At 40.1% G+C, this 26,830-nt stretch overlaps 1 protein-coding gene across 6 annotated transcripts in view; it reads left to right on the forward strand.

The window, feature by feature from the left end:
- Window positions 1–7,180: 7,180 nt before the first annotated feature.
- The window catches only part of MYB (MYB proto-oncogene, transcription factor), a 33,743-nt gene continuing 14,093 nt past the window's right edge, over window positions 7,181–26,830 (forward strand). The window contains exons 1-14 of one of the 6 annotated variants that reach the window (XM_068985066.1): window positions 7,181–7,203; window positions 11,566–11,683; window positions 13,395–13,466; window positions 14,966–15,058; window positions 15,300–15,520; window positions 17,217–17,451; window positions 18,674–18,754; window positions 19,196–19,300; window positions 20,602–20,856; window positions 21,769–22,131; window positions 23,606–23,748; window positions 24,772–24,886; window positions 24,978–25,103; window positions 25,991–26,101. In XM_068985066.1, the coding sequence (XP_068841167.1) occupies window positions 7,181–7,203; window positions 11,566–11,683; window positions 13,395–13,466; window positions 14,966–15,058; window positions 15,300–15,520; window positions 17,217–17,451; window positions 18,674–18,754; window positions 19,196–19,300; window positions 20,602–20,856; window positions 21,769–22,131; window positions 23,606–23,748; window positions 24,772–24,886; window positions 24,978–25,103; window positions 25,991–26,101 (2,061 nt within the window). The remainder of the gene's footprint in view (window positions 7,204–11,565; window positions 11,684–13,394; window positions 13,467–14,965; window positions 15,059–15,299; window positions 15,521–17,216; window positions 17,452–18,673; window positions 18,755–19,195; window positions 19,301–20,601; window positions 20,857–21,768; window positions 22,132–23,605; window positions 23,749–24,771; window positions 24,887–24,977; window positions 25,104–25,990; window positions 26,102–26,830) is intronic. The other 5 variants (XM_068985067.1, XM_068985068.1, XM_068985070.1 and 2 more) reach the window with 5 other exon arrangements.

Consider the following 26,830-nt stretch of genomic DNA (forward strand, 5'->3'; position numbering starts at 1 on the left):
ATTCGTTATCTGTGTGCCCTTGAACAAATCACTTCACATCTCTCAACCTCAGTTGACCCCCACCTGAAAATGGGGAAAATAATATTTAGGAGGGGAAAAACACAGGCAGAAAGATAAGAACTGCTATTCAAAGTGATAATATATGGCAAAGCCTTTTGTAAACTCTAAAACCCAAATACAAGGCATAAATATATATATATATATTTTTTTTTTAAAGCAACACACACACACTCAACAGCTCCAGCTAATTCCTCATCAATTGTCAACATTTATGTGCATCCTTATGCTCAAGATCCTGCTTCATTAATTGAGTATATAGAAAGGCAGAGGATACATGCCTCTCCTCTAGTTTATTATCAAAACTCAAGATGAGATAAGGCACATTATAAAAAATAAAGACAGAGAAAAAAGTAAATAAATAGCAGAGGGAAGACAATGCAGGCCATATGTTCAATAAAAGGCATGAACACAAGTCACAGGTGGGCAGGATGACTGTGGATTAGGGAAGTCTAAGAGGACTTCAGAAGAAAGGCTGGGCTTCAGTGGGGCTTGAGGGATAGAGGCGGGCCCTTATGTAAGCAGAAAGGAGGAAGGAAAGCATTGCAGGCAGGAGGCATGGTGTAAGCAAAGGCCCTGAGATTGCCAATGGTTTTATGAGGAGGAAGTGGAGTGAACATAACACCAGGAGATAAGGTTGGAAAGGTGGTGTGTTGTAAAGCATGACACTCAGCCAGTGCACCCCACTGGAGCTACATAGGTTGGGCTTAGCCGGGCCTGGTCTGATCGGTTGGTACACGAGCCATCCTCATTATTAAATACCATCACCCTGGGGGTAGGCTGTGTAGGCACAGAGGCCAGAGCAAGCCCAAGGCAGGGAATGCCAAGTGAAGGAGTTCAGATCTTATCTTCTCAACATTAGGGAGCCAGTGCTGGGATCATAACATATGACTAGTTAGAGTGAGGCTGATCCAGCGGTGAGGTGAGAATGGATGGGGGAGAGAGATCATAGAGGGGGAAATTAGTCAGGGGCCAGTATGGTAGATCATGGTGAAGGCAGGATGCTCTAGGAGAAGGTGGGGGCAATAGGACTAGAACAGAGGCTGAAAATGAGCAAAAATCATCTAGCAAAAGGGCCCATCCTTTCTGCAAGCTCATGGCCTCGCAGAGTGCAATAACAACAAACGGTGGAAACATTGTCAGGCGTATAAAGGTAAAATGGAAGACCTAAGCATTTTGGGGAAAAACAATATTAAAGACTGGAAGCATCTTTCAAGCTCTCTCTTGCAATCTCGGCCTTTTGAAGGTTTAGAATTTGGGGATCAGGAAAGTTGCCAACTGCTGTACATTTGATGAACCTGCCTTGCCCACTTTGTCATTTCGTTACTCCAAGAAGCCCCTAAGTGTTATTGTTGTTGTTTTGGTTACAATCTCTGTTAATAAACCTTGCTATTTTGTTGACTGACTCTGAAAGCTGCTATTTTACATTTGTTACACATGTAGGGGAAGTACGGAAAAGAAGCAAGAACTGGCCAAGAATAGACGTGAGAAGAGATGGGAGAAAAATTACTTCTGTAAACTGGTTTGGGGGACTTTTCCCCAAAAGCTTTGAAAACAGGACTGTCACTTGGGGAAAAGTTAGTGATTCCATAGAACAGATTTTTCTGAAGCAGAAAGAGGTGAGGCCTTTGTCTTTTCTTTTTTTTTTTTTTTCCTTTGTCTTTTCAACAGTGATTTTCAATCATGTCATTCAGTACCTAGGAGCAAGGCAGAAACACAACATAGTGTCCCTAACCAGGATGTGTTTAGAATAGAATGGAATAGAATAAATGGAATAATTCATTGATGCAAAATGTTTGAAAGTCACTTCCTAATAATTTTTTTTTTTCTCAAAGTAAAGGAAAACCTTTCAAAACCAGTTGACAAAAAACAGAATTCTATCATAAAAGAAGAAAACACAAAAACATATATATATATATATATATATATATATATCTAGAAACTTTCTTTACTTCCCAACAGGTCTCTCCCCCTAGCTCCTACACTGAGTCTCACCTCATCTTCCAACCTCTTAAATATTCTCTAAAGACTTTTCATTCCTCTCTATACAACTACCTATTAGTAAAGCCAGGCTATAGCAGAGTTATTGTCTTCATGCAGATAACTCTTAAATATGGCATTCATTCAGCGTTGCCCTGGTAAACATTTAACAACCAGTTTTCCAAGGTAGGGGGAAATCCCTTATTTGTGTTTGCCACTTTTTGTTGGGCAAATACGCCAACCAGAGCCATTTCAAGCTCTTTACATGACTTAACTGAACACAAAATTGGAAAGAGATGTACATTCACATACATTACATAGTATTGCCTTGATGCAGATATAATAAAGATAAATAACCTCAAGAGCATACCTAACAGTGAAATGAGGTAAAACAATTAGGAAATGATGAGTTTTGAATATGTATTACCTTTAAAAATCTGTTTAATTGTAGGTTTATATAATCCAGAATTTGGTAATGTCTCTGTGTAACAGCAAGCTCCCAGTTTCCTCCCAGCACACCACTGTCCCAGCTCAACCTCTCTCCTTCAGGCACAGATACCACACACCTGCTCAACAGTCCTACCCGGATTTCTTCCATAAGAACCACAAACTTAACATATTGAAATCTAAACTCACTTTCCTCTTTGAATCTCCTTAGTGCACACTTCTCTTCCCCTCTTGACTTCCCTATTTCTATTAATGGTGCCTCCAATAGCCATCCAATCAGTTGCTAAATCTCGAAGGTTCTGCCTCTTAATGTTCTTCAAATCCACCCCCTCCTTTCCATTCCAAATAGGGTTACTGTCCTAATCCAGCCCAATTAACTGGCCTCTCCTTCTACTCTTTCTTCTCTCTCCAATCTGTCTGTGATACTGTTAGGTTAATCTTCCAAATGTACCTTTCCAATAATGTAGATCTTCCATTGAGAACACATACATTCTGATCTGGCCTTCAGAGCTCTCCTTGCTCCAGGAAATCTGGCCAACTCCTTATTCCCTGTGTTTGGAATACATCTTGTGGTTCACAATCATGTGCTTTTGCTCACCGAACCTTTACATTCCTCTGGAATATCCTTATTTAATCACACACAAAAACCCCTCACACTTTTTATTCAGTCCTCAGTTCAAATGACAATGAAAATATGCAGGTTGGTTGTCATGGGAATACATATATAAGTTTATGAGAATCTGGAGGCTGAAAACAAACAGAAAATGCCAAACCCAGGAATCATTTAACAATAAAAATTTTCTGGTGGCCATCCTATATGGAGGCTCTATGAAACACATTAAGCATTTGCCCCATTGTTATTACTAAAAGGTTTGTTGTGAACCAACATGAGATTTATCTCAAACCTATGGATTTCAATTATACATGCTACAGCTGTCATTCATTAGCTGAAATGATCAAGAATTGTCTGTACTTTACCATTTGGTGTTTACAGTAATTATTTCCCTCTTAATGCTCTGAACCAAATTGGGTTGAGGGGGTGGGAGAAGGTGGGTGGTTAGAGACATTGGGCCCCTGGGGCCTGGTCTGTCACCACCCTTGATAATCCTCATTCATCTTTGGGACACTGTTCACAAGTACTAAAGATCTACCATGTGCCCAGAGTTTCTCAGCAGTCAGAAGAAAAATGCTAGAATATACATCTTTCTTCTGTCAGCCCTTTCCCAATGTTTAGAGTAAAATAAAATGCTTTAAGGGTTGGCTTTCTGGAGGTAGAGAATCATAATGATGATCAGTAAGCAATCAAGAGATTCCTTTTCTTTCAAGTTGCAAATATGAGACTGAAGTTTTAATAGCAAAGGAAGAAAGAATAGGACGCCACAGCCCAGTAGTCACTGGCACCAACGTTCCCATGAACCTAAGTCGTCTTAGGTTTTCGAGGGTCTGATTTCTTAGCCCAGGAGAGGTGAAAGAGAATGAGATAGAGGAAGGCCATGAGAGGCAACGGGCTGGGGGGAAAGTGTTTCGAACCAGCCTGCCTTCACTCTAATACTGAAATTGTCAATGACTGATGCAGAGACAGCTTCCATGAAAACAAAAAACAAACAAAAAAACCCCTTTGGATGCTTGTTTAAAATGCAGCTTCCTGGGCCCTGTCTCAAACTCACTGAATCATGGGACAGTGCGTTTTTCATGGGTACACACAGTGATTCAGATTTTAAATACTGAGGATCACTGGATTAGTATTGGCCAACTATGGTCTGTAGACTGGATATGGCCTTCAAGCTAAAAATGGTTTTTACATTTTTAAAGAGTTGTTAAAAAAGAAAAAAAAGGAAAGTAGAAGAAAAAGCAACACAACCAACAAAGTCTAAAACATTTATTATCTGGCCCTTTACAGGAAAGTTTGCTGACCCCTGTCTTTTGTTTAGTCACTAAGTTCTGTCTGACTCTGCAACCCCATGGACTGTAGCCCACCACTCTCCTCTGTCCATAGGATTCTCCAGCTAAGAATACTGGAGTGGGTGGCCATGCCCTCTTCCAGGGGATCTTCCCTACTCAGGGATTGAACACGCTCCTGCTACATGGGCAGGTGAATTCTTAAGCCGCCAAGGAAGCTCAACCCTTCTTTAGTACATTGCAAAAAAAGTCTGCATCTGAATTTTTAGCTCTAACCCAGGCCTGCCACACTAAAACCACTGATGCAGCCCAACTTAAGAAAAATGAAGACTCTGATACTAATGAAATATATAATGCTCTCATCTAAAAATGCATTTGTAATAATTATAAGTGAAGGAAGGAAATGTGCAAATATAATTATAGTAAAAATTCTGCAATGTCTTTGAAAATATATTTTCATCCATACAAGAACTTATAACTCCATTTGAGTCCATCCTTTTATATACTTATCAGGTGGCAATATATCCCTAATTAGCCTAGTAAAATCATTGTATGTATACTTTTTGTCAGACTATACTTGTCCCCATACATATTTTTGTTACACATATGAGGGAAAAAAATGTAAACTTCAAAATGTCTGAGAAATGAAAATGTTATAAATTCTCAAAACAACATTTAGGAAAATGATGCACAAAGGGGAAAAAGGGAGTAAAATTGAATTTGGTGTTTTCCTACTTAAGAGGAGTTAAAGAATCATAGAGCACTTCTATCTCCTAAGAATCTTGGAAAAGAGACTATGAGCTGACTTCCAGAAGGGTTCAGACACTCTTACTGTGCCAAAGAGCATTTGGGAATCATGCCAGTTAAATTCATAAAGTAATCCCAAAGACAGATGCAATTACTATAAGGGTGGTATCTAGATGTTTGTTCTAGATTTTGTTTATTTTTGATATGGAGAAAGAAATTTTATTATAGAATCTAGAAATGAATATTGTCTTCAAAAATATATTAACTTGTCTTTCAAGATTGTGACCTGAAATATCTCACAATAATGTTGTTTCAGTGTGTTTTTTTTCTTTATGGAGAAAGGAATGCTAAAATCTAACTAGAAACTAAGACTTTTTGATAAGGTTTTAAACTATATTACAATGTTAAGAAACAATGTGTAAATCACCAGATAAAGTCTTGAAACAAAGCATGCTCACCATTTAATAAAATTATGACTCATATCAGTAAGAAAATGCTTTTTTAGTGAAAAAAAAATGCTTTCTGAGCTAAGTGTGAACTGCCAGGGCACATGGGACACCCACAAAACCCAGTCAGCAGAAGTCTCAAACTCCTATAAGATTAAAGGAAAAATAAATTAGTGTGTATAGAGAATGAGAAAAAAAAAAAGTCCCCAATGGTACAAGTGTATAAACGGAAGTAAAACTAAAACTCCCCTAAAATCCCCCAATCATCGATCCTTATAAATTCAGCATTTATCTTCTCCTTTTAATTGTTTGGGAGCCTCTAGTTAAGTGAACACTAGTCTTTTCGTGATTTTTATCTGGTAAAACAAGAGTCCTAAACTACCCTAAACGTGGGTGCCAATCTCTGTATCACAAACTGTTGAACTTTAAAAACCATGCAAGCACACGTGGGGCTTCCTGAGTTCTGCTGGGGGCTGCTGGGCTGTTTGGAACCCTGTGGATTTTGCAGGTGTGTAGTCCAGGGCGCGCGCGGCATTCTGCATGGACAGAGGTGTGTGGTGGGCACCGCCTGGCCCGGGCAGGGTGGGTGGGGCCGGGCGTGTGCCCGGGTGAGACTGAAGGCATGTGACAATGCGAAGGTGGCGTGTCGGCTCCAGGATCTGGGTGGAGAGTGAAAACTCCGCTGGGGTGCCCCATGTGTGAGCGGTGATAGCTCCAACCCCACTCGTATTCAAGTGTCTCTTGTTATCAAGTTAAATTAGAGATGTTCTTTAAAAACAGAGCAGAACAACAACAAACTCAAAACAGCTAGCCAAATATTCTATGCCAACGTATGCTCCCATCCCCTACTACCGACCCCCCAACGCAACGCTCCCCCATCTCCAAGGAGCTGAGTTTTACACCCTGTCTAAATCCAATCTCGAATGCGGGAGTTTCCCTCCCCCCAAGCCCCAGTTCCTTGCCGCCCCCGCGACAATGAGGCAGAGCCTGGAGAGCTCAGTTCTGGGGCCCTGGGGCAAGCAGAGTGGGGCGACTATAGTGCGGCCACCAAGAAGGGGAGGCGGCATCAGTGGGACGCGGCGCGAGACCGCGCAGCCGGTACCAGGGAGCGGGGTTTGCTCAGGAAAAGGCGCCGCCGCGGGCCCCGGTCGCCCCTCCCTGGCCTCGGGCTCTCCGCCCGCGCGCCGCCCCGGCCTCGCAGCGCGCCAGGAGCCGCACCGCGGCGCGAGAGTCGGAGGGGAGCCGCGGCCCCGCGGGCCAGGCAGCCCGGAGGGCGGCAGCCAAGGCGACCGCGGAGGCGGCGGACAGGGCGCGTGCGCACTGCAGGGGCGCCAGATTTGGCGGGAGGGGGAGTGTCCAAAGCTCTTTGTTTGATGGCATCTCTGTTTACAGAGTTTACACTTTAATATCAACCTGTTTCCTCCTCCTCCTTCTCCTCCTCCTCCGCGACCTCCTCCTCCTCCTCCTCCTCTTTCTCCTGAGAAACTTCGCCCCGGCGGTGCTGAGCGCCACTGCGCAGCCGGGGAGGGACGCAGGCGGGCAGCGGGAGGCGCAGCCCCGTGCGGTTCCCGCGGCTCCCAGCGGAGCCCGGCGCCCGCCGCGCCATGGCCCGGAGACCCCGGCACAGGTAACGAAGATCCCCGGTGGGCGGCCGTGGGCAGGGGCGCGCTGGGCTCCAGGAGCTTGGGGAGCAGGTGGGAATTCGTTCCCGGATCTTCTGCGGGGCTGTCATACTGCGAGGACCCGGAGCCGCTGCCTCGGCAAGCAGAAGCCACTCGAGGGACGGATGAATGGAAGAGTCGGTGCTGGAAATCCATTAGGACGTTGGAAAGCACGCCCTGCGGCTCATTTTACAAGTTGCACAGGGTACCTTCTCTCTAGGGGGGAAAATAGCAGCACGCTCCAGTCGGGGGCAGAGCGGTGCCCACCAGCCCCGGGGAGCCCACTACGTTCCTGGCTTGATGCCGCGGGTGTCGGCGAGCGAGTTGCGGCGTAATTGCTGGATGCATTGCGATATGTTTGGACTTGGAAGTGCAGGGTGTGTGGCTGATATAGGGGAAATGCCGAATTGTTTAGTAGCTGCAGGTAGTTCATTTAAATTTCATTCATTCTTTATGGAGGCGAAGAAGAGTGTCAGCTGACAGGCTGCTGGAAAGAAGCTTGTAGGGGAGGAAAGGATCTCTACCTTTGCAGATGGTTTTAAGCTCTGGTTTTGAAGGTTCGAATCCATATTCTCTGGGAGGCTTTTATTTCTAGAGCAAACATTGTACATCCACCCCCACGCGCCCGCGCCGCACATGTCAAGTGCACTTGGGGAGGCTCGCCTGGTGTCGGGAGTGAAGTGCTGTTACATTTTGGCGGATCGGAGGGAAACAGGGAGAGGAGAGGGGAGAGACTGGTCCGAACTGTCACTTGCTGGAGCTCCTGCTTCGACCAGTCTGTGGACTTCCCGGACTGGACGCGGCGGCGCTCCCTGCCAGTGGCCGGGTGCGGGGGCTCGCTCGGCCGCCGCCACGGTTGCAGCTCAACGGAAGGGGACGGAGGCGGGCAGCACCCAACGCAGCTGCCGCGCAACAGGGACGCAATCCCCGCGGGCGCTTCCCGTGTGCAGGAGGCCCCGGCGCGGCGCGCACGTGGACGCGGCCAAGGTCGGCGCTCCTCCCGGCGCCCTGCTCGCGCAGCCTTCGGTCGCCCCGGACGGAGAAGGGGACGCGGGGACAGACCTTGGCCGAGACGTGCTGGTGAAAAAAAGTCCCTGGAGGCAAAGCAAACCCACGCTTTTTTTCCTCGGGTTGTTTGATTTTCTTTTACTTATTCGTTTTTGCATCGGAGGTCGCCTATCCTCTCGCAGAGCTAGGAAGTTGCAAAGAGCGTGGGTGTGGGCCCTGCAGCAGCACCCTCGGCCGGGCCTGGCCGGGCCGGGGAGCGGCGCCCAGGCAAGGCCAGGTGGTGGAGAGAAAAAGGGAGACGACTTGGGGGTGCCGCTGGTTTCCTCTGCCTCTCCCGGGTCCGGGCGCGCGGGGCGAGGGTGTTGCCTCTTGAGTGGTTTCACCTTCGCCTTTGGGACTTAACTGTATAGCAGCCAGGGTCATCTTTTTTTTTTTTTTTTTTCGGGAGCAGAAACTAGAAGGAAGAGGAGGAGGAGAAGGAGGGAGCTGGGACGCGGTGCTGGGAGGAGGCGCGGGGCAGGTTCCGCGCGCCGAGATCTTGACCGTCCCAGCGGGGCGGGGCCGCGCAGGTTCCCGGCGGCTCCCAGGTAGCGGCGAGGGGAGGTGGCCAGGACGGGCGGGAGCCTTGAACCTGCCTCAGGGGGAAGAGAAACCCGGCTGTGGGCTCGAAGCCGTTTCTTGCAAGGCGAGCGTCGACTCGGCAGGGATTATTAACCAGGTCAGCGAAATGAGTCTGAACCCTTTTTCTAGAATCACAGTAGCGGCCACAAGGCACTTCCTCCCGCTCCCCTCCCTTTTTCCCAACCCCCAACACTTCTTTTCTTTTTCGTTTCTTTGCACGGTTTGTTTCCTTGACAGAATGTAACATTCATAGTCGTACTCTTGTAACCACACCAGGTCTAGCAGGTGGGGAGCCGGGTGCATCAAGCTTGAAATCAGCCTTTGAAAGTCTTCTGACTGTTGGGTCTGAGATCTTGTCAGAGCAGATAAAGGAAAAGTTATTTCAGGTCCTTAGTAGAAATTAATCATCCTACTTAGACGACCGGGTCCGTTCAGAGCGAGGAAATCGCATGCAAAGCTCAAAGGCAAGACCCGTGCCTCGCGTGCTAATGGACCCTGGAGCTGATAGTGTGACCAGCCCTGGGCTAGTAGCCCTGCTTGCCTCTTCAATGGCCTCTTCAGGACCTGCGGAAGTCACACACCAGGTTTCCCCCAAGACTTTGCTTGTGCACATCTCTGATTTTGCACGTTTCTGCTTAATTTTTAGACTCAACGAAAGATCTGGAATTATCCTTTATTCGCATGGAAAGTACCGTAGAAGTAGAATCCAAGCCCTTCTGTATAGGCGAGGAACTGAGGTCGTGAGAGAGAGGAAGTGATTTGTCCAAGTCACGCAGCTAGGTTGAGGCAGAACTAGGACTGGCACCTTTACCTCCAGAAGCCTAGTCCTTAGTGTCTATGCTCTCTCACCTGATGTAGGCTGCCCCCTATGGGCGGCCGAATTTGTTGCTTATTCCTGAGTGTTCAGCTGTTGCCAAGACAGTGGTGTCGGATTACTGGTTTGGAACTTGTAGTTCTCAGTTCTGAAAACCTGATCTCCAGATCCAGCGAGACTCCCAAGGTTAAATTCAGCTGAATCTATGACTCCACTTGCAGATGACTCAGGCTTTCTTAGTATCCCGGATATTTCACAAGGGTGCCACTTCATCTGGGGGGCTTTTCAAGGAGTTCTCTATGAACCTTTCAAAATTCCTGGGATTATAATAACATTTTTTCTACCTTATGATGCTTGTGTTTTTTATTAAAGGAAAGCTACTATAATTATTAATCAGAAATTGTTTAGAGCCCTTTGTTGATAGTGTGAAACGGGATCAGGCTCTTCTTTAAAAGGATAGCCCTAAATGAAAGATGGTTATTGATTATATAGTTCAGTGGTCTTTTTTTGTGTGTGTGATGGCATTTTCAATTTGGATCACATCCTGCTTGTCACCATGAATCCTGGACCTTCACGTTGTTTTCCAAAATAATAGTTTTAAATTATAAGAACCTCAAATTCAGGATTTGGGGGAAATAATTTTCTGGTTTGTAAGGGATGGGTAATACATACTTGTAACTTGCTTCTGGAAGACCAGATAAGAATGTACGTTATATTTTTTAGAATAATGATTTGCATTATGATATTGCTTTATATAATTATTTTGATCTTAATTTGATGGAATTCTCAATATTGCAATGATAAATTTTTAGTAACTCTTTAAAGATAGTATAATTTTTCCTTGTAACTTAAGTTTTATAAGTAAAATAATAACTAAAAGTAAACTGGCTGTAAAATGACTCATATCTATTTTAGGGATACATTCATCATTATATGATTAATAAATATTGAGTATAGAGTTAGTTCAGAAGACATCAAAATTTATAGTTTTGGTCAAGTAAGTAAAAGAAAAAGTTCTTTTGAAAACAGTAATGAGTTCCTTTTAAACTCATCTGGGGAAATCCCTCAGTTTTGAATTAGGTGCATTTTAAGATCTTTCAAATACCATTCAGTCTGAGGTAGAAAAAAACATGAGTAAGTAAGATTCTGACTATCATGTGCCCTAAATTATTCACTTGGTTACTCTGGAAACAGGATTGTAAACATGGCCACAGGTTGGATCAACCTGGTCTGGAGTCTAACTGATATAAATGTTATTTGCAATGCAGTTTGATCACTTGATCACTTATCCTTTCTCAGGTTTTTAAGTCCTTTCCTCTTAGATTCTCTTAATCTTCTAATCTTTAAGAGATGACTATAATTGTATTGTTGGGTGTATTACTTCTTGAATTTTTTCCTCCTAATAAAACACCAGTCCCATTAAGATAACACAATTGAGTTGTTTATTGTATTTGGGAAATATTATTTAAACGATGTGACGTATGCCAAAGATTTTGAGTGTACTTATATAAAGGATGTGGGCTCTCATTCTTTTTATTGTCTTTAACATTAAGTTTTAAATCTAAACCTTCATTGGTTGGAAGGTTGCCAATTGTGTAATTTGTCACTGGTCTAACATTAACAGCAGGTTTAAACATGCAGCGCGATAGAAAGTGCCAGGTCCTTTGCTGTATCTGTGGATACCAATAACAGCAAAACTCGTTTACAATCCCAGAGCAACAAAGTGCCAAAAACACTCTTGTCGTGCAACTTTTCAAAGGTTTATCTTTGTAACCCTGGAAAAGATTGTTGAGGAGTTTTGGTGTAGGTTTTGGTATAAGTTTTGCTTGGTGTCGTTTGGATCCTCTTGTTTCAGTAGACATCTGCCCACTTTTTATTTCTGCAGCATCTACAGTAGTGATGAGGATGATGAAGACATTGAGATGTGTGACCACGATTATGATGGATTGCTTCCCAAGTCCGGAAAGCGTCACTTGGGGAAAACTAGGTGGACGAGGGAAGAGGTAACTAATTATGTAATCAAAACATGGGGGAAAAACATGGAGTGCTTCCATTTGTGAAAAACAAAATTTCAGCTAAACTACAGGTGTTCAAACTTATTAGCAGGCTCTCTGGTTTCTTACCCTAGCCTGCCTGTTTAGTGTGCTTACCCCTTACCACCCTGCTACATGAACACTGTACCATCCTTTTTCAAACTTTTTGCAGTTGTTCGAATGTTCTTGTCTTCTCACTTTATCTGTTTTTCCCTCTGCCTATTCTGTTCTTGTCATTTTACTCCACAACTACTTCTTCGTCACTTGTGAGACGTTGCTTCTTCTGTGACACCGTCCCTGGTTTCCCTAGACACGTTGGAGGTATCCTCCAACCACTGGGTGCACATTCGTATTTATTGTTGCTGTAACATATATGCCTCTCCCTGCAGACTGTGAGTCTGCTGAGGGCAGGGCTAAATATCTGTTCATTTATGTGTTCCTGAACCCAGAATTGATTGCCACAAAGTGGAATATTAATAAATGTTCCCTGAACCAATGAATAAATTGCTATTTCCAAAAACAAAACAAAAGAATAAAGCAACACCCATAGAACTTGTTGTAACAGGTTCATTTAACATTCTTGGCATATAATGTTACCCAGAGAAATATACCTGGGTGTCTGTTCTGAAAGTGTTAGTCACTCAGTCTGTTCTGAGAGCATTCAGAAATGGATGGAGATGTGTCTGCTTTTCACCTCTCTTTTTCTGCGAGCTTATCAAAAGCTGGATCTTTGTAGGAATGGGAAAATGCTTAGGGGGCAAAATTATTAATGTAAAAGAAAAGTTGCTTTTTTCTTTGAAGTCCTCAAAATTTGCAACTGATTGTAGAGGATTTCATGTTAGAATAAATTATATTGACTCTTCTTCAGTTTCATTCTGCCCTCCTTTACTTAAACCAGACCTCTCAGTGACAGGCAGGCCGGATTTCCAATGAGGTCCATGGGAAATGTATATTTTACCTGTGGAACTTGTGCACATGGATTATTCTTAGAGATTCAGAAGTTCTGATGGTAACCCTGGTTTCCTAATTCCTGTGTCTGTGTTATACCATGGGGGTCACATCATGTGTGAAAGTTACCTTGGCAGCAACATGAGGATTCTCTTTTGCTTGAATATGTTTAGAAAAACACTTGTGAACTGAAAGATTCCACCCTGATGTTTAGTGTCTTCTGTGTTCTAATAAATTTGGTCTCATTTAAATTGTGAATATATTGATACAAAAACTAAATGATTTTCTTATATCATACCTTCAAGTTTAATTAAGAAAAGTGATCCTCCACTTTTTTAAATGAAGATATTGAACTTAGTAAATATTAGACTAGAACTTGAACTGTTTCTTATTGAGATCCTATCTAATGCCATAGTTCAATGTCTATTAAATCAAACAGTGGAGTTCATATTTTTCCCATGAAGTAGAAGTTTTAAAAGTCACCAAGTGTTAAACATTAAATGTATCAGACATTATGCTAAATGTTTTGCATAATTAACTCATATAATTCTCAAATAATCTTGTTGACAGACACTATGATTCCCATTGTACAGATGACAAATATTAAGGCCCAGAAAAGCTAAATGATGTACCCAAGATTATATAACTCATCAGTAGTTGAGTCAAGATTCAAATTCTGGTCTGAGTTTACAGTAAATGACTAATATCCTAGGATTACCTTTAAATATCTTAGGATGAAAAACTAAAGAAGCTGGTGGAACAGAATGGAACAGATGACTGGAAAGTTATCGCTAATTATCTCCCGGTAAGTTAGTAATTTTTTCTTTCTGTAAAAGGAAATCTTCTCCCAAAGATTTAAATAAGATATCCTAGGAGATGATATTAAAACATTACACATGTGCTTATGTGTAAGAAGTAAGGGAGAAATGCCTATCCATAACTTATATTTCTATTGTAATGCGTATAATTAAATTTCTAAAGACATTATTAATGGATTTTTTATAGCATATCTTAAATGCTTCCTTCTTACTTTATCTTTTCATTTTTAGGATAATATAACTTAGCAATTTGATAATTTGTTGTATGGTAGATGACTAAACTCATATTTCCCCCAAGTCTGCTTTTCTTCAATTTCATATCTTTTCAATAGCCATAATTTTGGTATCCTGATTTAAAATTTTGGAGCTCCTTTAGACTTACCCAGCCCCCGCACCCTGTCCGCTACACAAAGCCAGGATTAAGGAATCTGGGAAGCCTTTGTTCATTCTCCTCACTGTTTTACATGTTCGGCCCCTTTCCTTCTTCTCTGGACAACTGCATTGCCTGCTTGTAGCTTTTCACTTTCTCACATGTCCCAGACACCATTGGTAGATGGGGCTTCATAAAATGCAGCTTTACCTTGCTTTCCAAAACGAGCAACAGTGACTTCAAGTCTCACACATTAAGTAAACTGCCTAGACCTGACACACGGAGGCTCTTCCATATGCCTCAACTTAATAGCCATAGTTCTGTTTCCTACTTCCTCTCTGTAAGCAGGTTTGGTTGAATTCATTTCTGCTTTCCCTTCTGAGAACTTGTGTCCCTGGTGATGCCACCTCTTAAAATGTTCCATCCATCCTTCACAGTCTATGCCAAGACCTTTTCCAGACTATTTCTAAGGAAACATAATTTCTGCTTCTCAGGAGGAGACACTCCTTTTTTCCACCCCACTATCATTTTGCTGTGGTCTCTTCTTGCCTGTGAATCAAATTTCACCTTCTTAGTTAACTATATGTTCGTCTTTTACTACTTACATGATTATAAGCTCTTATAAATTAGGGCCCTTTTTTTTTTTTTCATCTTTGTTTTTTCTGCAGTATTAACACTTTGGTCCTAAATTGAAGCACATCTCTTAGCCTGAATGAGAATCAAACTTATGTCATTTAGAGTGGTCCAACATCAACATAAAGGTCCAACATCAATATAAAATCTCTAGGAAGTCTTAATTCATGTGGGTACTTCCAAAGCAACACACTGAGATTAAGGTTAAGTTAAATTGACAGCCAAGTATGCTGTATGACGATCCTTTAGATCACATAGCAGAACCATTTCCCTCAGGATGGAGAACTTCTAATTTTAGATACAACTTTGATGTATTCTTTTGTATGTTCTTTAGCTATAAGTAATGGGCTTTCCAAACATGCCCTAAAATGTTCGTGAATGTTGTCATGGTATATTGCCCCTGTGTGATTTATATGACAACAGTATTCATGTGCTTCACATCATGTCTTATGTGACAGTGCATGCTTCATCTTATTTGCCTAGAATCGAACAGATGTGCAGTGCCAGCACCGATGGCAGAAAGTACTAAACCCTGAGCTCATCAAGGGTCCTTGGACCAAAGAGGAAGATCAGAGAGTAAGTTCTTTATTCGTTGGTGTGTGACTCACAATTACGAATAGCCCCCAACATTGTTGAATGTTTCCCAGCTTGAAGAAACAGGTAAAGTGTGCAAACAGGAAGTTGAGGTCTCCATTCCCATATTTCCCATGAATGAAAGAAGATTTTTAGAAATTTTCTAAAGATAACATGAAGAATGATTACGCTGACTCATTACATAACATTAAAACATAGGTTATTTTTGTGTGTTTATCTGAAGGTGATAGAGCTTGTACAGAAATACGGTCCGAAACGTTGGTCTGTTATTGCCAAGCACTTAAAGGGGAGAATTGGAAAACAATGTAGGGAGAGGTGGCATAACCACTTGAATCCAGAAGTTAAGAAAACCTCCTGGACAGAAGAGGAAGACAGAATTATTTACCAGGCACACAAGAGACTGGGGAACAGATGGGCAGAAATCGCAAAGCTACTGCCTGGACGGTAATAATATGTCAAAAAATATATTGATTGGGAAGAATGAGGGAACGGGTATGGAACATTCTGTTTTAAAATGTATGGTGAGTGAATTACGTTTTATTGATGGTGTATGTTTCATTAGATAAACCAGATCCATAGCTTTTAAAACTGGAAGAGACTTTAGAGGTTATCTGGTTCAGGACTTCCAGAATCCACCCGATGGTGACCTTGAGCCAACTTTCCTCAGCTTCAATTGCCCCATTTCCAAAATGGATTATAACCTACTTTTCAGGGCCAGTGTTAGTACCAAATAAAATATATCAGAGCACTCTGTAAACTTCAAAACTCTAAACACGTAGAAGGAAACCAAGGGTTAATAGTTTGGTCTGAGTTCATACAGCTAGTTGTGACCAGAAGGAGTTCAGGTACCATTTTCCTGATACTATGTTCATTTCATTATACCACTTGGCTTAATTTTTTTCTTTTGAATAAAGAAAGGCTGTATCTCTAGAATTATCATACTGCTTTCAGGTTTTGAAATAATGTTGTTATGCTTTCTTTTTCATGAACAAGACATGAAAATGACCTCATTTTGAGGGATATCTTTGGAAGCTCATTTTTGTCCCACTTTCCCCATTTAAACAGTTTATAACAGATGTTTAATTGGGGAGATACTATTTATTATAAATCTTCATAAAAATATTGTAAGATAGGAAATATTTTAAATAATTTTTATTTAAATTAAATAAAAATTCTTTTATTCTTCAGCTTCATGACCCAAAGTGGAGAAAGGGTCGTTTCAAAGAAGGCCTCTGATGGTCTATTCAGTCTTCTCTTGTGATGTTCTGAAGCATTTCCTCTCTCCTGGTCCAGTATAAGCTCAGAGAATTCAAGAGGTTGATAAAGGGAGGCCTTTTCTCCCATATGGTCTGAGAGGATATGTTGTTGATTCTTTTAAAGTTTTAAGGGGCGATTGAACTTCCTCTTTCTTTAGCATGCATTCCCCCACCCCCACAGAAATAGTAAAAGAGAGGCTTAAAACGGTTTTGTTCTTTTTTTTTTTTGAATTGAGAAACTGTTTTCCTGAGAATTGAAAAACTTTAGTAAAAATGCTTTGCAGTTTAAAAATATATTGGGAGTTAGCCTCTTTCCTTTCTGGATGCCATTTTACATTTTCATCTCTGCCCGCTTTGGAATAATTTCAGGTGGCTTCTGAAATGTGGAAGGATTTTTTACTCAAAATCTCTAACTAGTACTGTTCTAGATAAAGAGTGGACATTGAGGCAGCAGCAACATCATTATTGCTCACCCAACTTTAATGAGTGCCTATTGTGATGTGTATGTAGGTCCACAACTCAAAAGAGTAATTTTCTAGAACAACCAGGACTTTAAGTTGTATTAGAGTCTTATACCACAGTCAGAATAAACATGAAGGGTATTGTATTGAAAATACACTTAACAAGGAAACAAATGTCTAAGAGGTTTCAAAATTTGTATAAAACTATATAATTTCCATATTATGTAATTTAGAGACATCTATGGATTTTTAATTAGTTAATTGGGGTAGCATGCTTTTAAGGAGGTAGGGAAGACAGAAGCAAAAAACACTAGTACTGGACCAAAAGAAAGGTCTCTGTTAGAAACAGTTTTCTGTCAATTAACTGTAATCTGAGTTGAAATTGTTGTTTGTAAAATGAATATGTGATATATTTCTGTGCAGAACTGATAATGCTATCAAGAACCACTGGAATTCTACAATGCGTCGTAAGGTCGAGCAGGAAGGTTATCTGCAGGAGTCTTCTAAAGCCAGCCAGCCACCAGTGACCACAAGCTTTCAGAAGAACAGCCATTTGATGGGCTTTACGCATGCTCCACCTTCAGCTCAACTCCCTCCAACTGGCCAACCCTCAGTTAACAGTGACTATCCCTATTACCACATTTCTGAAGCACAAAACGTAAGCTGTTCCTGAGCATTCAGTTTAATGAGAGAGATGGTTATTTTATTACTAGTTCCAGGTAATAATGATAATTTCTAGTGAATACTTAGTTTTCACAAACATGATCATGATCAACTGAGAAGGGTAGGTGTTGTTATCCCTAATATGAATCCAGAAATGAGGATGTTAAGTGATTTGTCCAGGGTTTCACAGCTCATAGAGATTGTCCAGACTAGAATCCAGGTTGTTTGGTTTTAACTTGCTGCTCCAAATCTAATTTGAAGTTAGCTTTTGAATGTAAATTTACTTAACAAGGTATTGCTGAAGAAGAATGAGGGCATGGAGGTGCAGTTGTACCTAGTACTTTTCTCTGCCAAAAGAAAAAGTGAGTGTAATATTACATTTACAGGGGAAATAGTTTGACACTGAAATTTAACAGATGATTGTAAGTTCAGCTCTGGTAGTGATCTAGCTGAAAGGTCTTAATTTATTCATTCATTCAGTAAGTGTTTACCTTCTTACCGAGAATCAAGAGCAGTTTCATGACTGACATCTGATGTTTTTTATCCTCCTTTGAATCAGTGTGATTCTTTCTTCATTTCTTGATATTTATATTTATGGAAAGAAATTTTCATAATGGGTAAGAAAATAATAAAGAGAAAAAAGTCAAGATTGCAAGACTTGAATCTTAAAATTAACAATAATAATTGGTGAAATTTATCCAAGAATTCAGAGCTCATAAGCAAATTCTATGCAAAACGTATTCCCGAGCAGTTTTTACTTTCTCTGTCTATTCTGTAAATTTGACTGCAGACTTTCCTGAAAAGTCTCAGATGAATGAACTATCCTAAGAGCTGCTGTACTCTTTACTAAAAAACTCATAATAATTCACAGAAGAATATTTTTATTTATAAACAGCTAGTGCCAGCTGTTTTTGGCATCAAAACTTCTTTCATACACTCATGAATGTATTTCAGATTATATTTTTGCTTCTAGTTTTCTCTAAGGAAAACTGTCATAATTGATAGCATTAAAAATTTTTTTCACTATGTTGCTTTAATATTATTAAATGTATGGCTAAAATTTCAAATTAGAATTGGATTTCATTTTGCTTTGTGAATTTTATCAGAAAAGTGCTTTTTTTTCTTAGTCTTAGAGTGAAACTTGAGGAAGCCAGCAAGTCCCCTGAAGCATGTGTAACCATGAATGACTCGGCCTTTGTTTTGCATTTTTGATGTAGGTCTCCAGTCACGTCCCATATCCTGTAGCATTACATGTAAATATAGTCAATGTCCCTCAGCCAGCTGCTGCAGCTATTCAGGTAAGCCCACTGTAAGATCATTTCATAAAGAAGCTCATTAGCTGCTCAAGGCACAGCTCTGGTTCTTTCATCCAAACACTTATTTCCACCTGATCCACTGAAGTTAAAAAAATGGGGGACAGTGAAAAAATGGGCGGAGCTCTGGCCAGCAGTCTACACTTCCGGATTGAATTAGCATGGGAATCTCTGGTTCTCTGATGTTGAAAGTTGAAACAACCCCTCTGTCAGCATCTCCTTGAGCCTCATGTTTCACATCCCTCCCTTATGTCTGGGATAACATTCACAGAGATTTCTATAGTGGCCAGATTCGGTTGGCATTGGTTCCATGCCAGGGTTCTTTGGGTTCTGTGTGGTTCCTTGTGAACCACAGGCCATGACCATTGTATTTACAGCTACCAACCAGGCCTTTGTGTTTTTTTCTTGCTTAACTTTTCATTTCAGAGACACTATAATGATGAAGACCCTGAGAAAGAAAAGCGAATAAAGGAGTTAGAGTTGCTTCTAATGTCAACTGAGAATGAACTCAAAGGACAGCAGACACTTCCAGTAAGCTGTCACTGCATGCTTGATCCAAGCGGTGGATAATGGCTTGACCCCAGTGTTCTTCTATATCTTTTCCTTTATCTTCTAACTATCACACTAATCAAGACTCCATATATCCACTAACAATGTTTAAACACTAGAGGTTGCTTGTAACAAAATGCAATCGGTATCACAATGTGTGTTGACTAACTTGGAAGCCGTCCTTTTGTGTTGCCGTAGAACCTCAATATACATTTGTGAGTCTCTTCCTCAATTTTCTTTTCTTCAGGAGGACTATAATCAATTTAGTGAGTAGCAGAGAAAAAACTGAAAATTTGCAATTTTTTTTTTACAAAGCTGTGTGTCTGGTGCCTATTCATTGAATTTTTTTCTATTACTTAAGCTAGATTTTCATATTTATCATTTCAAACATAATTTGATGTATGCCCAGTATATCCATGTAAAAAAATATATATATATATATCAAATCTCTCCATAAATAAGTGACCCTCTTTTGTTTGCATGCACAAAAGCCGTGTGGACCATTATTGAATTTTGACATCTTTTCTAGTGACTGGAAGACAAACTGGGAAAGCGGCTTGTACTTTGTAACATATGTAGTTAACCAACAAAGAGAATAAAAGATACAATACCCAGTAGGTATCCTCAGGAGTAGATTTCTTTTTGGTTAAATAATAAAATGATTATGTGCCTTTGATAGTTCGACCACTTTTTAACTTTAGTTAGTGTTTTGCAATTTCTCCTGTTGCGTGGTCATGCTGAAAGGAGACTTCTGTTAATTTGCTCTTCTGCTTTTGTAACCACGTTGATTTGGCAGCTCTTTACTGCATCAGTGCAATCTGTAGCATTAAAAAGGAATAAAAGACACAAGAATATACACAGATAAAAGAAACTCTAACTTTTGAATCTTCCAGCCCTTGTGTAGGTTAGGGTGAGAATAATAGCCCACTTAATTCACAACAAACATTTATGGTCCTTTTGGAAATTATGTTCAAGTAGATCTTTAAGACATTCCATGTGAGAGTTGTTCCTTGTAAGAGAGTTCCTCTGTTTGCAATTTCAACAAAATGATGACAATGGAGGTCATCCATAGATGACAGGCTATATACCACTACTGAAAAGTGGGGTCTTGCATTGATGAAAGGAAACATCTTGACAACTGTTTCATAGGCGCAAGTTCTGGATGATGCAATGGCTTTTATCTTTCCTCTAACAGCATCTGATACCTTATGCAACTTCATTGCTAAGTTCCTTCTCCCTTTCTTCTCCCTGCTCTTTCTTTATTCCCCCACCCCCCTCCTTAGACACAGAACCACACATGCAGCTACCCCGGGTGGCACAGCACCACCATTGCCGACCACACCAGACCTCATGGAGACAGTGCACCTGTTTCCTGTTTGGAAGAGCACCACTCCACTCCATCTCTGCCCGCAGATCCCGGCTCCCTACCTGAAGAAAGTGCCTCTCCTGCCAGGTGCATGATCGTCCACCAAGGCACCATCCTGGACAATGTTAAGAACATCTTAGAATTTGCAGAAACACTTCAATTTATAGATTCTGTAAGTAGAATTTTTAAGGCAAGTTAATGTTTTGGGAAGAGGAATTAGGAAACCCACTTCTCAAATCGTGGCCATTTTCTGTAGTGAATATTGTGTTATTAGCATATAGTAATATAAACGTATAAGTGTGACTTTACTTTTCGTGTGTATCTTCAATATCTGATTTCTTAGGCTACCCACATAAAAGGTAGCTTTTCACACATTTCCTTCAAAATGCATATTTATAAAAACAGTAAAGTCAATGACCTTTAAGTAGAGCTTGGGCTATAGGAATATTTGGATTATTTTAAACTTTTTTTTTAACTTTGTTTATTCCTTTGTGTTTTCCCAGAACTGTGCTTTGCTTTTGGATAGCTCATTAAGAATTATGTTAAGAAATACTTAGAACTTAAAGCAATCTTCCAATATATTTGAAGTGGTAATAAGTTCATTGGTGGTACATGGCTTTCTCTACAAACATTGATTATTGATTACTGGTCCCAACTAGTTCACTGACACAAACCATCTCCGGTGAAACAAACTTGAATTCAGCATCAGAAAAGCTGACAATTCATTTCCTTTGTTTCCCAGTTGATTAAAAAGCATTTATTGCATCCCCATCAGACAGAGGATGAACATTGCCAAGATGTGCCACCCAAGAGGTGTTCTTTTTGCTTTGAACTGCATGCAAATGATAGAGTACTGGGAACTTCCTGCAGTGCCCGGGAGGGCCAGCCTCGAGGCAGCATGGGAGACACCCCATGCCCTGTGCCAGAACAACTGTTTCAATCTCCAGGCTGTTTCACAGGAAGTCTAGCAAGGGGGCCAGGTGTTCTCTTTGCATTCAGCATCTTTCTCAGTGCTGTGTTACAGGTGATGGCACACACCATGCACACACTGTCTCAAAGTTCTGTGCCTCCCACATTGTTTCAGGATGCTTCATCGTGGGGTGATCTCAGCAGTTTTGAATTGTTTGAAGAAGCAGATTTTTCACCTAGCCAACACGATGCAGGCAAAGCCCTCCAGCTTCAGCAGAGAGAGGGCAGTGTGAATAGACCTGCAGGAGAGCCTAGCACGAGGGCGAACAGACGCAAGTTGAGTGAGGGTTCACTTGACCTGCCCAAGCCCTTCCCTCCTGCGAGGCCCAGCACAATTCCACGGGTCATCCTTCGAAAAAAGCGGGGCCAGGCCAGCTCCGTAGCCACTGGACAGTCTAGTTCCTTGATACCTGCTGACGTCAGCAGTTCAACTCCCAAGCGTTCCCCTGTCAAAAGCCTACCATTCTCCCCCTCGCAGGTAGAGCACAATTTCTGCACAGCTGTTACTAATTTTCAACAGACACCTGAGCCTTAATAATCTAGAAACTAATCCTTTGGAACAAATGACTAATTACTGTTGTCTTCACTGATTTCGTTCCATTTGTTGCCTCTAGCTATTGCTAAGTCATACTGCCTCCGAGAGTTTAGGCTGTCTGTAGACTGACTGATGATTTTGTCATAATTCTCTCTCTGACTTTCTGGTGATCTGAAGGATGGTTAGTTGCATGGGATGTGCATTTACTTCCTTCCACACTGGAGTTTAACATTTCTATTTCTTCCTTGTCTCCCATCCCTTCCCTCCCTTTAAAAACTTTAACCGATTTTCTGTCTCTTTGTTCACTTATTATTACATGATTCACTGACCCAGGGGAGGAGGGGACCAAATGTTTAGATAACTTTGAAGTGCAACTAGGCAATTTAAAGGTTCCAATCCATCTTTAAGTGAAAAAATTTTGGAAGAAAATGAGGAAGAAATGCTTAAGAAAAATAACGTACATTTTAATTTCACTTTCTCAACATTGGCTCTTCTGAGTCATGCCATAATATTTTATTAGCACATTTTTTTTTTTTTGCCAATGAATGTTCTTATTTCATATAGATTTTTAAGGCATAGAAATTATAATTCTTATCAAAGACTGTGTTCCTTAATTATGTAAACATTTAAAGTTAATTTGGCACTTTAAAACATTTTTCCAGTTATGTCTGTTGAGTCTGTTTTAAGAACAACTCTAAGAGTGAGCAAATGATATGCCCACTAAAAACCAATCTTATTTTTCATTTGTATTTTCCAAATTCTGTTCTGGAGTATATTAGTTCTGTAAGACTTTAATGATACTCCAGAAAAATACCTAAATATACAGATATATAAGTTTGGGAAACACTGAATTGAACAAAATTAAGGCAGTTTCTTTACTGCAGGATCTCTCAAAGTTTTAAATACACTAATGTGCATTGTGAATTTCCAAGAGATTGCAGTATGTTTTCCTAATTTGTTTTACCTTGAAACCATTTGAGGAACACCAATTACTTTTCCCAGAACATCAGTGTTTTGAGAGATACAGGTTATTTCTCAAGAATTTTTCACATAATGTCAATTTTATACAATGATGTTTCCTAGATGACTAAAGAGAAAAAGTATGAAAAACAATTATTACTTTCCAAAAGAAGTCACTTCAACACTTTTAACATTAATAAAAAGTGCATCTCATTCTCTTTAGTGACAGGTGTCATTTATTGAGAATGTTTTCTTAGGATTTTGCAAGTTTTCTTTGGAAATCATATTCCAAATCTTGGGTGCTAAATTGAAATAAAACACTATGTGCTTGTTAACATCATTGTTTCATATAGTGGGTCAGTAAAACATACCTATTTGTTAACATCGATTTTTAAATTGGGCTAAGTAAAGAATCACTGTTTAACTTAAGTATTTTTTTCTTTCTTCTCATATTTAGTTCTTAAATACTTCCAATAACCATGAAAACTTAGACTTGGAAATGCCTTCTTTAACTTCCACCCCACTAAATGGTCACAAATTGACTGTTACAACTCCATTTCATAGAGACCAGACTGTGAAAATTCAAAAGGAAAATACTATGTAAGTCCTTGTTTCAAGAAAAAAATTATTTATTTTATTTACCTGTAGTTAATTAATAGAAAATAGTCCCCAAGTGTTTGATCTACTTATATGTGTATAATTTTACTGATCCACTTCTATGTACATAATCATGTGTATTTCCACATTGAATATGTCTGTCCTGGACATGGTAGAGCTACCTAGAGGTGGAAGCGGGGGAGAATAAACTATCTTTTCTAATTCTCAGTTTCCTGTATATCTAGAGGAAGGTTTAATATAGCTTTTCCATTCAGTTTTCCTGTTTGTTCAGTAAGTCTTTTTCATTGAAAACAAGATTTTCAACATCCTTTCCGCTCTAATTATAAACTTTGGAATAAGAATAAGTATGGTTCTTTACTTAGTTTATATTTTTAAATCTTATTTTTTCTTTCTGAAATTTATCTATCGAATGGACCTGTTTTGCCATCCCCAGGAAAAGTAGATGATTAAAAGCCAAGGAATGATTAAGCCATTGTTTATATTCAATAAAGGCTTAACCAATTCAAAAAAAAATGCCAGAGAACATCAATATGAATTGTAATAAACCTTTAAAAAATACAATTCTATTATTCCTGAAACCATAAATATATTTTAGAAACAGTTTTAAAAACCTTTTAGTTTTCAGAGGTTAGCATGTTTGCTGTTGTGGATAGATAAAAGATAATGAATAGATAAAGCTGATTTGTAAGTGACATCAGATCTTCATAATGCTTATGTTCATTTTAAAGGCTTAGAGTCACTGCATGTATTTTCAGAATGATTAAAGAAAGATGAGAAATATTTTAATGCTCTTAGTTTTGGGGTATGATAGTTTGAAATATTTGGAAATACTTGATAGACATATTATCTTTTCCTTAATAATACATATATGATCCATAAACATACTCTATTCTATATCAATAAGAGTTTATTGTATTTAGTAGAGGAAATTACATTTAATAGGTAGAGAAACATAAAGAACATATGATCTTTCATATTGAACCAATTCTTGTTTTCTTTTTAAAGCTTCAGAACTCCAGCTATCAAAAGGTCAATTCTAGAAAGCTCTCCAAGAACTCCTACACCATTCAAACATGCACTCACAGCTCAAGAAATTAAATATGGTCCCCTGAAGATGCTAGTAAGTTCTAGTAAATTTCTTGGGTTTAGTTGGTTTATTAATACAGATAGAAAATTTCCTCTGATGCAAATGTACCCAATCTTTCCTTCAGCCTCAGACACCATCTCATCTAGTAGAAGACCTACAGGATGTGATCAAACAGGAATCTGATGAATCTGGGATTGTTGCTGAGTTTCAAGAAAACGGACAACCTTTACTGAAGAAGATTAAACAAGAGGTAAACATGGGATCCTTTGAAAAGAACAATGCTGCTGCCTTTGTTCCTTGTGGGCAGCTTGATGTGTCTGGTGTGGGCACTGTGTAACACCATGTTTCATACAATATTTTCATATAAGATGCTGTTAAGAGGTACTGCCAGGCTTGGCAGCACATGCATGCCACCTTGTAATTGGGAAGCCAAGCCACTTCTATTTCCTTCCTGTTTGAACAGAAAAGATGCTAGAAAGTATAGAGGAAAGAGAAGGAAGCAGCTTTGTATTGTACTTTTTAAAATCACTGATATAAAGATGGATAGATGACTGACTGATACATAGATGTTTAATTGTTGGATATCATGGAGAATTGAAACTAATAAAATAATGGTCTCTTTAATTCATAGTGTAAAAGAAAGGGAATCTAACTTGCCAAGATCAAAGTTTTAGCTTGATGTCAAGAAGCATTTCCAGCAGGTTAGATACCGGGCCTTTTGAATTTATTTTCATATAAGGATAAGAGGTTGAGAGATTGGCTAGAGATTGACTTTTTCTTCAGCTTTACTGAGATATAATTGACAAATAAAATTATAAGACATTTAAAGTGTACAATGTGATTTTTTTTTCAATGTGATGTTTTGATAGACATGTACTTTGTGAAAGGATTCTCCCCCATTGAGTTAATTAACATATCTATTACCTCACATATTTACCTTTTTTCCAGTGATAACATTTAAGTTCTACTCTCTTAGCAAATTTCAAGTATACAATATTGTATTATCAGCTACTCTCACCACGTTACCCGTTAGATCCTCAGACTTTATTCATCTTACGGAAATTGACTCTTGAGTGTAACTGTTTCTTGGGAAGTTCTAGCTCTAGAAACAACAAAGCACTTCCTGTTTGCTTTTAGGTGGAATCTCCAACTGATAAAGCAGGAAACTTCTTCTGCTCAAACCACTGGGAAGGGGATAGTCTGAACACTCAGCTGTTCACACAGGCATCGCCTGTGGCAGACATGCCAGTAAGTATACCCCCATGTTATAAGATGTTGGTGGCTCACAGAATTCAGTGTGTGGCACGTGGGGCCATTGTGGTTTTGCCACTCTTTCGTGCATCATACTTCTCAATATTCTCTCACATGATTATTTTTTTATGATCATTAATGTTGAGTATACGATGATATTTTGTTCACGTTTTGGAAATAGATTCTGTTCTACTGCAGACTTGTTTGTTGTTCATTCAAGTTGAGAGTCCTGGCCGCTTAAAAAATCAATGGCATGGAAATACATATTTCCATGAAAACAATGCTAATTTTTACATTATCTTTTAATTTACTTATTTTTCTTCTAAAAGTAGTACAAGTTTCTCCTACTATTTGAAAGTAGAGCATTCCTGTGAAACCTTCCGTGGTGGTTTAGTCACAAAGTCATGTCTGACTCTGGTGATCCTCTATCCGTGGGATTTCCCAGCCAAGAATACTGGAGTGGGTGGCCATTTCTTTCTCCAAGGGATCTTCCCAACCCAGGGACTGAACCCAAGTCTCCTGCATAGCATGCAGATTCTTTACCACTGAGCCACCATAAAGCAAAGAAGTAGTTTACCTTAGGACTTATCTTACTAACAGGTGCAAAAAATAAATCGAATTTTAGAAAACAAAACAAAGAAACAAATAGAAACAGACTCACAGATACAGAGTACAAGCTAGTGGTTGCCAGAGGGAAAAGGGATGGGGGGAAGGATGAAATAGGTG

The sequence above is a fragment of the Capricornis sumatraensis genome, chromosome 13, assembly GCF_032405125.1.
Source record: "Capricornis sumatraensis isolate serow.1 chromosome 13, serow.2, whole genome shotgun sequence".
NCBI classification, from domain to species: Eukaryota; Metazoa; Chordata; class Mammalia; order Artiodactyla; family Bovidae; genus Capricornis; species Capricornis sumatraensis.